This window comes from Canis lupus, chromosome 19 (genome assembly GCF_003254725.2).
Source record: "Canis lupus dingo isolate Sandy chromosome 19, ASM325472v2, whole genome shotgun sequence".
Taxonomy (NCBI): domain Eukaryota; kingdom Metazoa; phylum Chordata; class Mammalia; order Carnivora; family Canidae; genus Canis; species Canis lupus.
In genome coordinates this window covers 13484460-13500909 of record NC_064261.1, presented here as the reverse complement: position 1 = coordinate 13500909, position 16450 = coordinate 13484460, and the positions used below count along the sequence as shown (strand labels likewise).

The following is a 16450-nucleotide window of genomic DNA, read 5'->3' as shown; positions in this document are numbered from 1 at the left end:
GGTGTATTGTCAAAGAAGTTGGAGGTTCACTTGAGATCTGGGTAATACTGGAAAATATCAAGAATTTAGCACTTTTTTCTGTGGGCCCAGGTACTGCACTACTTTATATGCATTAATTTTATGTAATTCTCAAAATGAATCTGAGAAGGGCTTAGTGACTATTGCCCCACTTTAGACATGAGGAACCTAAACCATAAAGAGGCTTAAGTAACTTCTGTTTAGGTGGTGGTATAAAAGTCCCTACTTGACCAGTGCTAGAACTCCATATCTAGACATCGGAGTCTTCAACTGCTAAAGCCGTAAACAACCTTTTTACACAGCTTTACTAATAGTAGTTGACACACAGACTTTTCACATTCTTTACACATAAAATGTAAAGATGTTCTGCTTCTTTTAACAAATGCATTTTTGCTTTTTTTAGAGTTCCTCTTCCTCAGCTAAGGAATATGATAGAAGATGTTGCCCAAACCTTAAAATTTATGTATGGTTCTTTAGATAGGTAAGTAATTCTGTGAGTTGAATCTCAAGTTTTTTGTTGGTTTGTATTTAAAAAAAAACATTTAGTCACAGAGAACAAACTGATGGTTACCAGAGGGGAGGGGAGTAGGTGAGGAGGTAGGGAAAATAGGTGATGGGGATCAAGGAGTACACTTGATGTGATGAGCATTGATTGTATGGAATTGTTGAATTACTATATTATACACTTGAAACTAACATAACACTGTATGCTAACTATACTGAAATTTAAAGTTAATAAAAATAATATAAAAAATAATGAAGATATCAATGCTCATTAAAAAATGAATCTCAAGTTTTAAGTATGTGATTCTAAATTCCTTTTGTACTTAATACTTTTTCTTGGTTGGCAAGTTAGTTATTTGTTTTTTTCCTTCTTCCTCTGATTTTTTCATCCTTTATTACTGGCTTTATTTTACATTTTCGAGGCATGATCCTTTGCTTTTTCATTTCTGGTCTCATGTTAGTGTAGTGAAATAATGTGAATAGTGATGAACAACAATTATATTCTGACTTGATGTATTTCCGTAGTAGAAAATGTAAGAAAGAGCATTTCAGAACAGATACAGAAAAGAGTAAGAAGATTTTAAGTAAGTTGTTTGTGTTTTCTTCTGATTTTACAAGAGCATTGTCAAATTCACTATCCTAAAATGTGATTTCTTCTTAGTTAAAAAAATTTTTGGTAAAAAAATGCACTATTAAAATAAATGACACAGTAAAGAAGGTATTGACTAGTTTCATGTGTATCATTTCACCTATTTTCTATACAATATGAATACGGTGTGCATACTCTCTTTTTTAATATATGTGGGCTCATATTATGCATATTTTCCTGCTTCTTGCTTTTTTAACCTTGCAGTACAATATGATGCATCTTTCTTGATCTGAAGGAGGCAATTTGAGGTAACTTCAACATTTGAACCCATAAAATTACAGATGAAAAATAGATTTTTCTGTTTGTGGGGTTTTTCTAAGTTCCAGTACTTCAGAGAGCTAAAATGATACCTTTTCTTTCAAAGCCTTAGGAATCTATCAATATAAAAATCCAAAAGCTGTTTATGTTTTTCCAAACCATAGTGGTGTCAGCTCTCTGTCTGTTGCGGATCTTTTTTGTTGTCACTAGTCTCAAAGCAGCCTGAAACAATTTTCTGTGGCTGTGCCTTTGGGATTGTCTAGTTTGTAGAATTTCTCCTCTGAGAGCCTCTTAGGAGACACGTCCCTCTCAAACCCAGTTACTAATTAGCATTTTCTAAATGTGTGAACTACAAAAGGCCAGGCAACCACAAACAGTGCTTTTACCTTTTATTAATAAGGAAATTTTAACCAATGAAGAGTAAGGATACAGTTGTAAACAATCTCCTTAAATTTACACTGGGTGAGCAAACCTTGCTATGTTTTGCCTTAATTAAAACTTTTTGTTTTCATAAAATCAGAGATAATTAAAGATTAAATTCCTGCAGTGAATTGCATACTTTAAGACACTCAGTTCAGGCTGTTCTGCAAATTCCAATGAACTAGGTTGGGGGCAGAGGGACACTTAATTTCTGTGAATTTCGTTTTGAAATTTAGTTTCCATATACCTGGAAGTATCACAAAATTGGCAGCAAATTTTAGTTTCTTAGTCTAGTGAGAATTTGAAAGGCAAACTAAGATAGTAAATGTGAAGATCCATTGAGTTCCTTTTTTTTTTTAAAGATTTATTTATTTATTTATTATAGACATAGAGAGAGAGAGAGAGAGAGAGAGGCAGAGACACAGGAGGAGGGAGAAGCAGGCTCCACGCAGGGAGCCCGACGCGGGACTCGATCCCGGGACTCCAGGATCGCGCCCCGGGGCCAAAGGCAGGCGCTAAACTGCTGAGCCACCCAGGGATCCCCTATCCATTGAGTTCTTAAGACCAAGAAGCAGTGTGGATCCAACATGTTGTTAGTTGTCATTTTGTAGCAATTTCTAATAAGTTTTTTTCTAATTATGAAAGATATTAAAGGCACACTGTGAAAAATTATGATGACTAAAAAGTCCAAAGACTTAATTATTTTTTTAAGTTGTAAACTGGTTAGTTTCTGTGAGGCACAGAAAAAATATATTCACAAAGTTTAGTTTATGATCAGATTAAAGATGTTTCCTTCACTATTCCCAGCCAAACTTTCAGCAAATTCTAAACAGTCTGTCTCTAAAACACATCTCAAATCATTCATTTCTCTCCATCTTCACTCTTACCTTGTCCAGCCACCATCTCTTACTTCTACAGCAGTCTCCTAACTGGTTTTCTTGCCACCTTAGTTTCCAAATGAAGTTAAAGTGATCTTTGTACATTATAATCTGTCTCCTACATGACTTTCTGATTTCGGATCTCAAACCACCCACCCCTCTGTGCTGTTCTGCTGGTACCCTGCCCAAGCTTGTTCCCAACTTAGGGCTTTTGTGCTTTTTCCTCTCACTGGGTCTTGACATTGGGATCTCAGCTTAAATGCCCATTCTCAAAGACTCTTCCCCAACTTTTTATCTAAATTAGCCAACCAGTCACACCACCCATCCACATGATCCTATTCTCTGCATGGTTCTTTGTACGAGTTCATGTTTTTACTGTTTGTTCACTTGTTGTCTTTCTCCATTAGAATGTGAGCTCCACAGAAGCAGAGACCTTATCTTTTGTCTTGACATTTTTACTATTATACCTCCAACAGTGAGAATAGTGCCTAGAACATAGTTGGCACTCAAGCAATTTGTTGAATGAATCCATGATTATTATTCTGATGTATTAATGGTATATATACTAGTTACTGTGTTTTGAAGTGGGCTATTCGAATGAATGGCTACAGGCAATGCTATATTATTTTTGCATGGCTAAAACCAAGTGTTTAGTCTGTCTCTTCTTTACCTCTCTCTCTCTCTCTCTTTCTCTCTCTCTCTCTCTTTGAGTTCTTCAATAGTGTTGCCTTCATTAGTGAAAAAGGGAGAAATAACTTAGGCTAATTAAGTGCTTACTGTATTCAGTAAGTAAGAAGTACTTATTATGTACTTCACATGTGAGTCAGGTTGTATTATCCCCATTTGTAGAGTTGGAAACAAAAGTTCAGAGAAAGGTTAGATGATTTTTCTGCGATTTTTTTTTTTACCACTGGTAAAAGCAGTGGTAAGATTCAAAGCCAGATATGTCCTATTACAAAGCTCAATATCTATTATTTGATCTTGCCTGAAAGATACTGGAAATTTAAATAAAGAAATAAAGTAAAAGCAGCTTTCTTCCTCTCCTTCTTCTTCCTTCTTTTTTCTTCTTTTTTTTACAAAAAAGGTACTTCAGCCCATTCTGTCATAGATATACCACTTGTGTTAGCCCTGTGATTCTTCCATAATACCATCTATACAATACATTTGAAAGTAGGTTTTTGGTTAAAAAATACTGACAGGAATGAATTTCGTAACACATTCCATCAGTAACATTAGAGCAGTAATTCTTCATAAGGAAAAGGTGTCAGGAAGAGAGCCTATGTAGTTGGGAAAGATCCAGTTTCCTTAGGAACATGCCCAAGAGAACTACCATTTTCACATGTTGTTATGACTTACAGCTCTTGTTTCTTCAGTGCCTTTTGCCAGGTTGAGAATGTTCCTCGTTTGGATCATTTTTTCAACTTGTTCTTTCAAAGAGCACTTCAGCCTGCTAAACTACAATCCAGTGCCTGTCCAAGCGCACAACAATATGATGCTTCCAGTGCAGTGCTTTTAGACAGTCTCCCTGGAGTTCGATGGCTCACACTTCCACAGGAAATCAAGGTAATCTTGGGTGTCATAAATAAAAATCAGAACCAGTTGCCTTGTAATTTTTTATCTTCTCTCTTTTTTAGACTTTTTGTTATTTTCAGGATAGTGGATCAGAGTTAAAAGAAGCCATTGGTAATGAAGATCCAGTACAGTGAACTGATGAAGATAAATATTTCTTTCTAAATAAAAATTAGGTCTTTCATCTTACTTTACAATTTAAGCAGCTTCCAAATTTATAATACTTTTTTTTTAATTTTTATTTATTTATGATAGTCACAGAGAGAGAGAGAGAGAGAGAGAGGCAGAGACACAGGCAGAGGGAGAAGCAGGCTCCATGCACCGGGAGCCCGACATGGGATTCGATCCCTGGTCTCCAGGATCGCGCCCTGGGCCAAAGGCAGGCGCCAAACCGCTGCACCACCCAGGGATCCCAATTTATAATACTTTTAAGAAATCATAATTATATAGTGTGTTGCTTTTGTCAGATATTCTTTTTCTTAATGTCATTTTTTCTAAGGTATAACAGAATAATTAAGAGAAAAGATATTTTGCCTGTTATTTTAAGGAATGTGAAGAAACAATTACAGTAACATCGTATATTAGCCTATAGAGCTCAGTAGTGAGAATAGCAACCCACTAAACATTAGTATTTGTGAGATCAAAATCCACAAGTGGGTAATTTTCTTTTTGTCCTTTAGTTTTTCACAAGAGAACTATAGCCCCAAAAAGGAGTACATGAAATATTTGCTAGATGCAGAAAAATGTAGGTCACAAATGAGTAATAAGTCATAGTGTGTGAAAAGCATTGAAAGGCATGACTAATGTTTCCAAAGCTTTTGTCATGTTAGTAAGACACAGTTTGTGAAATAGTCCTGCAGAGAGTGCCTTGGCATTTAAAAGAAAAAGGAAAAGAAAAAAAAGGATTCTTTTCTACAGATCGCATATATACCAGCTTTAATTGCCAGTAGTTTTCAATTTACATATATGCATTACGGATTAAACTACAGATTAAATTATTCTGTTTTTATATCGTGAATGCTTCGTGGAGGAACAAATACATGAAAGAGTTCAGGCAATTTCCATAGAAACGAAAGCTAAATCCTAAGTAAGATTTTTCTAACTCTGTAGGGAAGCTAAACTGTGCCAGATTCCAGGGGAACTCTTGCCTTCATGTTTTAATCCATAAATAAAGATTAAGAGTCCTTTTATATAGAATGTAGGAAAGACACAAGAAGGAATGTTGATATTTTCAAAGAATCTGTTTACAGTTAATAGAGGGGAGAGAAAATCCTCGAAATAGATTGAGAATATTAAAATTGATTATTTTCCTCTAAGAATTTTAGTAGGTTCAAAATTTTTCTAACTCAAAACTAGAAAGCAATTTTTAAACTTGTACTTATTTTGCATTGAATACAGAGTGAAGCTTATTTTGCAATAATTGAAATTTAATTGAGAAGTAACTATATGTTACATAAACTTTTTTCTGTAATTCTGAAACTTAAAAACAACATGTTCTATTTGGGGAAATTTCTTAACTATCACAAAGGAGAAAGATACTTATTCAATTCTTCAGCTAATTATTAAGCACTTTTATGAGGCCATCACTAAATAATATGAGTTAAATGTTTTGTGTTACTTTTTTTTTTCACATAGATGGAGCTAGACACAGCATTGAGTGACTTGGAGGCTGCAGATTTTGCAGAACTGGTAAGAGAAACAGTGGATTTTAGGAAAGGCTCAATGGTGATTTCATATTTTGTAAATCAGCCATTATTCTAAATATTTTTCAAGTGGGCATGTAATAATTTTGAGATACATAGCTTTGCGTCTGTATTTTCACATGAACAAAATCTATTTTGCTTGCCTTAAAATGTTTTACTCAGTTAAAAGTATTTGTTACTTAATGTACACATAATGATTAATTGCATTTAGAGTCCTTATAAACTGGGCTTTGAGAAAAGTACACACATGTAATATGAAAGTAAAGAATTGAATTGTAATATTGAAGTAAAAACCCTATAGACATGTATTGAAATTGGAAATATCAGTCTAGTTTATCTTTAAAAATATATATACATTTCCTAACTCTGTCCAGTAAAATATCTAGAAATAGTGATCATCCCAGGAGTGATGACTGCCCTTAGCACCCAGGCTATGGTGTATAAATAATACTTCTCATTAAAAGGAACCAAGACTCCAAAGAGAAATGGCTGGTTGCAATTTTTCTTTCTTTATAGATTGTGTTTTGATGTTGTATCCAAGGAATCCCCATAGATCTACTTTGGAAAACAGTTTGGCAGTTTCTTAATAACCTATATATACACCTACCAAATGATTCAGCCATTCTGTTCTTCTCATTACCCAAGAGAAATGAAAATCTATATCAATATAAGACCTGCACAGGAATGTCCATAACAACTTCATTTGTAATAGCCAAAAACGAAACAATTCAGGTAATTCAAGTGCCCATCAGTGGGTAAATAGACAAATTACAATATGTTTATTATGCAAGGGAATATACCTAGCAAAAAATTTGGCAGATGTGTACATGGAATTGTTATATATTTTGATTTTGGTGACACATAACACAGCTATATCCATTTGTCAAAACTGGCAGACCAGGGGCACCTGGATGGCTCAGTTGGTTAAGTGACCAACTCTAGTTTCGGCTCAGGTCACGATCCCAACATCCTAGGATCGAGCCTTGCTTTAGGCTCCGCACTCAGCGGAGAGTCTGCCTGAGGATTCTCTCCCTCGCTTTCTGTACCTCCATCTCTCAAATAATAAAATCTCTTTTTAAACTGGCAGAACAATTCACAGTGAATTCTACCTTTATTTTTTTTTTGAATTCTACCTTTAAAAAAATGAAAATAAGGATCTATTCTAAACTTTTTGTGAAATTAGATTTAAGATTTAAGGTATAATTTATATTTGGTAAATTCTTCTGTGCCCCTTTATAGTCAACCCCTCTCCCTACCTCCAGCCTTTGACAATTACTAATTTGTTTTTTGTCCTCATGGGACATTTACCTTTTCTGGAATGTCATATCAATTGAATTTGATAATAGGTAATTTTGGGGGTCTGATTTAGTTCACTTAACATAATGCATTTGAGATTCACTCATGCTATTATGCATCTGTAGTTCAGTCCTTTTATTGCTGAGTAGTATTCCATTGTATGAATGTGTCAAACTTTTTATCCATTCCCCAACTGAAAGATACTTAGGTTATTTCTAGTCTTTTAGTTTCCTTTAGGTTTCATTGACTTTTTTTTTTAGATTATTGAAGTAATACATGCATATTGGATAAAATGCAAGCATGGTTATTGAAAACAAATGTCCTCCCTCCTCATCCTTCTCCCCCAGTCCTATCCCTAATTGTATCTATTCTTACAGTTTTCTTACAGTTTGAAACCTATTCTTCCAGGCTTTTTTCTCTACACCGCAGGAACATAGTTATACATACAGACAAGCACACATCTATACACGTGTATCATTGAGGGTGTTATTTTTTTTAATTAGATCATAGTGAATATTTTGTTCTGTAGCTTGCATTTTTTGCTCAGCAGTTTATCCTATAAAACCTTTTGTGGGGCAGCCCCGGTGGCGCAGCGGTTTGGCGCCGCCTGCAGCCCGGGGTGTGATCCTGGAGACCCGGGATCGAGTCCCACATCGGGCTTCCTGCATGGAGTCTCTGCCTGTGTCTCTGCCTCTCTCTCGCTCTCTCTGAATGAATAAAATAAATCTTAAAAAAAAAAAAAAAAACCTTTTGTGCATGCTCATATAGATCAACCTTATTTTTTTAGCAGACCTGTGATAGTCTATGGTATGAACATACCTAATTTTTTTTAACATACCTAATTTTATTAACCATTCTCCATTGTTGAACTTGATTTTATCTCCACTTTTGCATATTATAAATAGCTCTGCTACTAACTTTTTATACAAAAATCTTGATTCTCCTGTTTGAGCATATCTATAGATTTTTAGAACTGAAATTACTCAAAGGGTACGAGTATTTAATTTTATTGTATATAGTAATCAGTTGCTCTCAAATAGGCTGTATCAAATTGTACTTTCAAAAATATTATTTGGTAAAATGGCATATTTTAGATGATGTATCGTAGAACCTTTTTTATCTTGATAGACTTGTTTTAATCCCTCTTACAGTAACTAATCTTATGTTCTGTTCTTAGGTATCATTAACCAACAGTATCTTAGAAGAATAAAAGATGAAATTGTTTTCAGTCAAAAATACATGCACATTTTCTTTCACCCTAATACCCTAGTATATTCATTTCTAAAAAAGGCACTATGAGAAGTTCAGTTACTAAACAATATAATTGCCATTTTAACCATTGTAGCTTAACTAATAAAAAAACAAAGAATATAAATCCACTGTGGTTTTTCTCCCCTAGTCTGAGGATTACTATGACATGAGACGGCTGTATACAATTTTAGGATCTTCTCTATTTTACAAGGTAAGTTGAAGTTTGAAATTTTTATAAATGTCCAACTGCTATATGAACAGACCAAAAGTGAATTTTCTCAAACTTCTACAAACATGAAAATTACATTTATCCCTTTTCCCTTGAACGTGATTACCATAAAATTAAGGTCTTAGAAAAGAAACAAAACTGGCACCTACATATTGACAAATAAAATAAATATTTCTGATTTTACTACATTCTAAAGTATTTGCAGATATGCAAAGGAGATACAATATTCAAGGAAATCAGGTGTGTAAGAGAAAAGAGCAATACTTTCTTGATTTCTTTTTGCAACATTGTACTTTTTTTCTTATCTTCAGACATAACCATGTATCTTTTTCGTAAATCTAATACTTGGTTGACTTCCATGTACAGCAAATTAAGCATCAAATGAATTTAAGTATTTTCATATTTCCTGAAAAATTTTAAACACAATTTAAAACATATCTAAAAAAGAATCAGACAGTACAGAATGGTACACAGTGAAAAGTAAGTCTATCTTCACCTTACCTTTTGCTTCTCTTTTCCACTTTCCATCCTCAGAATTCAGTTCTAATTTGGCCACTCAGGCTTATACTACTCAGGTGATCTTCCTTTGTGCTAAAGTCTACCTATTGTAAACTTAACATAAATCATAGATCTCTAATTGATCTCAGGGAAAATAAATTTATTTTCACTATGCCTTTATTCCATTTGAAACTGGAATATTTTAAGCCAAGTGAAGTACCTATGAAACTCTTAGATATATTATGGCATTATTGCTGTATATCACTGGTTGATTTTTGTTCTTTGTGGTTAAATTCAAGGGGTATTTGATATGCAGTCATTTGCCTAAGGAGGACCTTATTGATATTGCTATATACTGTCGCCACTACTGCCTACTGCCTTTAGCAGCAAAACAAAGAATTGGTCAGTTGGTTATATGGAGAGAAGTGTTTCCTCAACATCACCTCCAACCTTCTACAGACTCAAACACTGAAGTCTTTCAGGAACCTGAAGGCAGATATTTTTTGCTAATTGTTGGCTTGGTAAGTTTACTTTGGTTTCTGTGTGTGTGTGTGTGTGTGTGTGTGTGTGTGTGTGTGTGTTTGGGGGTTGGTTTTGTTTTGTTTTTTTTTTTTTTTTTTTGGCTACTTACTATAAATATATACGAAAGCAACCATAATAATTTAAAATTATGAGCATGTCAGATGCCAATATTCAAGAAAATGTATGTCCCTTATTTCTTTTCTTTGACATCCATTTAATACTGGAAATATTGGAGAATATTGAAGAATATGGAGAATATTAATGAAATCCAGAATAAGATTTTATCAGGTTAAGATCTTTTATTCTCATTACTTTACTGGTTTTGCCCTCTAGTTTGTCTTGGGAAATAGAGACATGAAGAAGATATAGAATCAGAATAAACGTAATTGTAAATAAAAGGACTTCCAATAATTGTGGTTCTTTGAAAGCTACCTTGTGTCATGTGCCAGAAAGTAGTAGTTGATAGTGTACCAGGAGAAGGCAATATAAATGAATATTTGTTTTCAAGGATGATCAAGAAGCGTTGAGAATAACTAAGAAACAAAGGGAGGGAGGAGTTTTTAGTAATTATATGACTATGCCATATGTTTTTAGTATTCATAAATTTATACATGCATGCTACATATAAACATTTTCATGTAACTAAACCTATATTAATTTTTTTCTTATAGAAGCATTATATGTTATGTGTACTATTACAAGCTGGAGGCTGTGCATCCAAAGCTATTGGGAATCCTGGACCAGACTGTATATATGTGGATCAGGTCAAAACAACTCTTCACCAGCTGGAAGGAATAGATTGTCGCATAAATGAACAGCTAACATCTTCTCCAAGCCCCTGTTTGTCTTGCGCTGACTGGTTCCTTACTGGATCACATGAAAAATTAGATAGTTTGACAACCTCACCTATTCTCAGTAAACTACCAGGTACTTCCAAGGTAGTAACCTCTCCAACATGCAGAAGAATTCTTTTTGGTGACTATTCCTTAAGGACACGCAAGCCTAGTCCTTCCCGTAGTAGTGGAGGATCTGACAATGGTTGCGAAGGGGGAGAAGGTGTTGGCCTGAGCCCCCACACTACCCCGGATGCATTATGGAAACAAAGAGAATCTCAGGGTTCTGACGGTTCAGAAGAAAGTGGAGCCTTACTTAAGGTTGGTGTTCATTCAAGTGTGTAAATTCTGGGAGCTAAGCTGTCTTCCCAGTTCTTATTTTATAAATGCAAGAAAAATTTTAATGGCAAATCATTCTTCATTTGAACTAGTGGTTGTGGTTACTCTTGGCAGACCAGTGATTTAGAACCAAAAAGAAAATTACTTGTTTATTTATAACTTGTTTTATATCAAGTAATAAAATAATAGCATCCAGGACAGCTGTTTGACACTACTTACCAAGTAGGGAAATTCCTTACCCTGCTTTCTATGTTCATCTTTCTTCTGCATTCACAATGTTAATAGAGAACATCCTAGTCATGGGGGATTTTAGAGGGCTGATCTGACTAAATAACCAAAAAAATATTCAGCAGAAACAAAAAGAAAATCAGAAACTTATATATATATGTATATATAAGAATATATACGTAAATATTTGTGTATGTATGTGTTACTCTATCGGGTTTTTTTTTTTTTTTTTTTTTTTTTACTCTATCGGTTTTTTATAGTTTTTTGTTTTTGTTTTTGTTTATTTTTATCTGCATCTGTGAAGGTCTGGTCTCCATAGTCAAGAATTTAATATGTGATTATAAAGCAAAGAGAATGTTCAGTTTTCAGGTTTATTTGTTTTTATCATTTTTTCCATGTTTTTTCTCCATGAAAATATAATGTATCCAAATGATGACCAAAGTAATCATTGTGAGGGATCTTATACCCATTCTAATGATGCTTCTCTTTCAAAACACTTTTGAAACTGTCAGTTGGGTTGATGGAGGCGATGCCAGACAAGGCATGAAAAAAGAGGAATCTGAGAAAGGGCACAAATAAAATATGAGATTCTGAGTGTCGTGGCATAAATAGCCATAGATTCCATCTTCTAATTCCGAACAATACAGCATTCTTAGAGCCCTAAGTGGATGTATTTAGGAAATATATTCTTACTGTATTCATTGTCAGTGAAATTAGTAGGAAACATAATTTAGGAAGTAAGAGATTTATTTTATTTTATTTTTTTTATTATTATTTATTTATGATAGTCATACAGAGAGAGAGAGAGAGAGGCAGAGACACAGGCAGAGGGAGAAGCAGGCTCCATGCAGGGAGCCTGATGTGGGATTCGATCCCGGGTCTCCAGGATCGCGCCCTGGGCCAAAGGCAGGCGCCAAACCGCTGCGCCACCTAGGGATCCCCGGAAGTAAGAGATTTAAAGAGCCATGAATAGCTCCTAAGAAAAATTGAATTACAATTGAGCCATTCAGCAAATTTGATTAAACACCTACTATATGCCAAGGGCCATGAGGAGATACAAAGATAGATAAGACACAGCCCATGCCTTTGAGAAGTACAAAGTCTAGAGAGGGAGACAAGTACATGTACAAATAAAATGTAACAAAACTTGATAATGGCTCTGGTAGGTTTTCAAGAAGAAGTATCATGTCCTAATACGTAGCCTGAGATCACTGTTAGCAAAGGATAAGCCAAGAGGTACAAGTTAGCATCAAAAATATTTAAAGGAAACATTGAAAAATATTAAGTAGTTCTCTTAGATTTTCAGTTTTTACACTATTTATCGTTTGATTCCATTCTTAGATACAACCTAATATACTTAACTGTATTTTTTCAGGTCACTAAAAAGAAAGCTACTCTTCCAAATCCATTTCATTTAGGGAACTTGAAAAAGGACCTTTCAGAAAAAGACCTGGAAATATATAACACAATGAAGTAAGAAACTTCCTTATAATATCCTTTTTTTCACTTAAACTTCATGCCTTTGAGGAAATTTTAAAGAAAGTAAAATCCAATATATTTTTTATTTCATTCAAAAATGTAATTATGGTACATCTTACATATTAAAGGTAGTGTCTATGCTAATTTACTAATGTTTCTCAGTACCATATAGGGAACATGTCCTATTACAAGAGATTAAAAAACAGAGTAATGTTTCAAAATGTGAAAGTCCCCCTTTATCTCTTTTCCACAGGTAACCTCCCTTTTGTATGTCTAATTTTTAAATTATAGTATTTACTATTTTTAGACTTTGGTGGATTCTGTGGTCTGCTGCCCAGATATTCCATAACCCAGGGTACTCCTTCCCAGTATTTGGGGGTAATGGCTGTTAACTACTCACAGCCGAGTCCCTCTCTGGCTTTGCTCTGTTTGGAAGTTTATTGACTCGGCCAAGATTACTGTATCTCCCTGGGAATAGCCCACATCTAGTGACTAATAGGTAAGTGAATACAAAGACTTGACCCCTTCCCTAAATTCAAGACAACTCTAAAAGGCCATCCAAGCTTCTGAGTTCCAAGTGGTGTCTGCTGAGACCTTTGTTTTGACTGCATTGTGGTTCAGCTTCTCCTTTGCTCCATCCTGCTTCCTTCACACTTCCCCCCACTTTCTGTGTTGTTCCCCAAAGGTCTCCCTAATAAACTTCCTCAGTGCATATCTCTCAGAGTCTCTCATTTTAGAAAAGAAATAAAACCTTAAACTTAGGGAAAGTAGGGAATTCTGAAGCAAAAGTTACTGAGTGAGAGGAGCATGTTCAGCAACTTAGATTTGTCTGACCTTTGCCTACTAATGTTGAATTATATCATGTGTGGGATCAATTAGTATGTAACAAACTCAATTGCACACTTTAATTTGAATAAGCAGACATGTGAGTAGAAATCACACAAAAAATATTCGCTACTGTTACCATCTTAATCATTGAAACATTTTGTAGTAAGTTCAAATATACATGTCACAGAGTTGTCAGAAACAGCTTTTTTTCTGAAGTTAGGGCAAAAACAAGGTAACTTATCTGTATCTCGTGTGTTAAAAATTGGTATTTTATGCCTCAAATATCATGATTAATTTTTTTAATAGTTAAGAACATTTTAAACAAATCTAAATCAAACCTTTTGTGGAGCTTTGAAGCACCCTTCCAAAACGCTAGTCTTCCATTTAGCAAAAAGTACTGCTTTGAAATTTTATTAACCCCACATCTTACTTTTTTAGTGTATGTGTTATTTTGGCCTTATCTTTAGTAAAAGGAAATGTTTTCCAAGTTCATTAGCTTAAATATAAATTCCTATGTGATGTAAATCATAGCTATTTAAAACAATCTACAGATGAATGTTTATTCTCTTTATTGGCATGGAAAGATGTTGATACTATATAGTTAATTTTAAAAGTATGACATAAACCAGTATATAATATACTATCCTAATATGTATGTATATATTTTTGTAAAATAAGAATGTATAACATATTAAAAATAATAATACCCACAAAACAGTTCATTTAGTAACCAAGTCCTATCTATTTTGCATTTTCCTAATTATTTAATCCATTTAGCCCTTACTGTTTCTACTGTGGATCAGGCTTCCATTCTCTAACCTGGTTTTACTACAATAGTCTCCCAACTCCCAGCCTACCCTGAATCTATTTTCTGCTGCCAGAACGACCTTTCCAAGGAATAAATCTGACTTAACATGTGCTTTTACAAATATTGTATTCCCATGGGGGAATTGCTTGTTTGATAATTTTTAAACTTTTGGTGTATACACTGAGATATCACTGAGATATACTTTGAGTGACTTTGTGATTTGCAAGAGCTAAATTTGTTCACTGTGTTGTGGGAGATTTTGGTTTTTGGTTTTTGCTTGCTTTTTTGAGAGAAAGTTAAGAAAGACAACAAAAATGTTAATTCTAAACCTCCCTTAAAAAAGGAATCTTATTAATAGCTCTTTTTAAATAATCGTTTCTGTTCTGTACATTTTCTTGAATTGCCAATCAGAAGACATCAACAGAGAGGAAAAAAGCAAGATTTAGTGGAGTATGCTTCAAAGATAGCTAAACTCAGCTGTTTAGCTAAGTGACCTCAATCAAGCAAGTTAATCTGAAATCTCTGAAGATTGATAACCTCATGGTTAAAATGAGGGTTACTACCTATTTAACATCTCACAGGATCATTATTAGAATTCAGACTAATGTATTTTACAGCACCTATCCTGGCACATAGTATATAACTATTATTATTATTCTGTTGTTGTTGTTGTTGTTCTTTAGCTCTTCTTACCACTAGTAGAAATAAGCAGTATTTATAGATTCTGCTGGCCTATCTGAGATCTAAATAGGGGAAGAAAGGATGGAGAAAAAGAATGGAGAAATGAAAACGAAGAGAACACGGAAAGGAAGGAAGACTGTAATGATGAATAGTAGAATACTACAAGTAATTGCCATAGTATTCCAGAATATTAACCCAGCTTTGCAGTGGGTGGTAATTTTGTTTTTCTTCAGGATCATCAGTTTGACTTTTATGCTACTAATTTAAATGTGTTTATTTTGTTGGAAGGTGTTCTTATATGTGGTCAACTCTAGGCTGATTCCTTATTTATGACTTGTGGGTATCTGGGCCAGAAAGAGGCTGAGTTATTTATTACCAACCATGGAAAAAGTGGGCTTTAGCCAGTTTGGGCTGTTTATGTTTAGCAAAAGAACGATTAAGTTGTTTGCAATTGTTGTGTATCTATCCTCACACACCATGTAATATCTGTCTCCATTAAGGAATTGATAATAACCCTAGCCTGTACTTTAGTTAAGAAAAAAATGGGACTTAAATATTTGTCCCAGTTGCCCTGCCCCAATTACACTTCTAACATTACATTGAAGATAAAAAGCTTGGAGCATACAACATTCAAAATGAAGCAATATTTTTAAGTTTACTTAAATATCTTTTTTCTTTTTTGTTCTTTTCAAGATTAACATCTGGTCCTGAGAACACACTTTTCCACTATGTTGCCTTAGAAACTGTGCAAGGGATCTTTATTACTCCAACCCATGAAGAGGTGGCACAGCTAAGTGGCTCTATCCACCCTCAACTAATAAAGAATTTCCATCAGTGTTGTCTCTCCATTCGTGCAATTTTCCAACAGACATTGGTAGAAGAGGTATAAATATAGTTCTGTCAATTTTGTTTCAGATCCCTAAATACTCTAAAAGCTCTTTAATCAATATGTCCAACACTAACAACTTTTATTTACTTTTTTTTTTTAGCAGTCACTCAGTCTAACTAGAGTACATAATGACTGCCAAAAGGATTATACTAACAATATTTAACTTAAAAGCTTTGTTTCATAATACTGAGTTTGATGTCCTGGATTGCTTTTCCAGAAAATGGTGGGCCTGTGTTTTTCTATAGCAGAATAGAATATTATAGTTGATAATGTAAATTAGCCTCCATTTTTTTATATCTGTGAGTCAGCCATTACTTAGACAGTAGTACCTACTAGTTGTTAAGTCTGATAATTCTTTAAATTATTAGATAAGTAGTATAAGGTATTTTGTAACATAATAGGGTAAGGTACAGCAATAGACACAATACTGTTGCAAATGTTTTAGCCTCTGGGTTCATTTCTTGTTTGCTTGCTTTTTAATCCAGGATGAAGTTTCATTTAATATTATATCTCTGGATAAGTAGTAATGTTGTATATACTTTTAAAATCAATTAGATTATCTTAATGGTA

General features: G+C 34.1%; 1 protein-coding gene across 4 annotated transcripts in view; it reads left to right on the top strand.

The window, feature by feature from the left end:
• Positions 1-16450, top strand: part of INTU (inturned planar cell polarity protein) — an 83339-nt gene that overhangs the window by 57524 nt on the left and 9365 nt on the right. For 3 of the 4 annotated variants that reach the window (XM_025420561.3, XM_025420560.3, XM_025420563.3), the window contains exons 7-14: positions 422-499; positions 4101-4290; positions 5932-5985; positions 8695-8757; positions 9573-9794; positions 10467-10949; positions 12571-12668; positions 15685-15874. In XM_025420561.3, coding sequence (XP_025276346.1) covers positions 422-499; positions 4101-4290; positions 5932-5985; positions 8695-8757; positions 9573-9794; positions 10467-10949; positions 12571-12668; positions 15685-15874 — 1378 coding nt within the window. The remainder of the gene's footprint in view (positions 1-421; positions 500-4100; positions 4291-5931; positions 5986-8694; positions 8758-9572; positions 9795-10466; positions 10950-12570; positions 12669-15684; positions 15875-16450) is intronic. The other variant, XM_025420562.3, reaches the window with a different exon arrangement.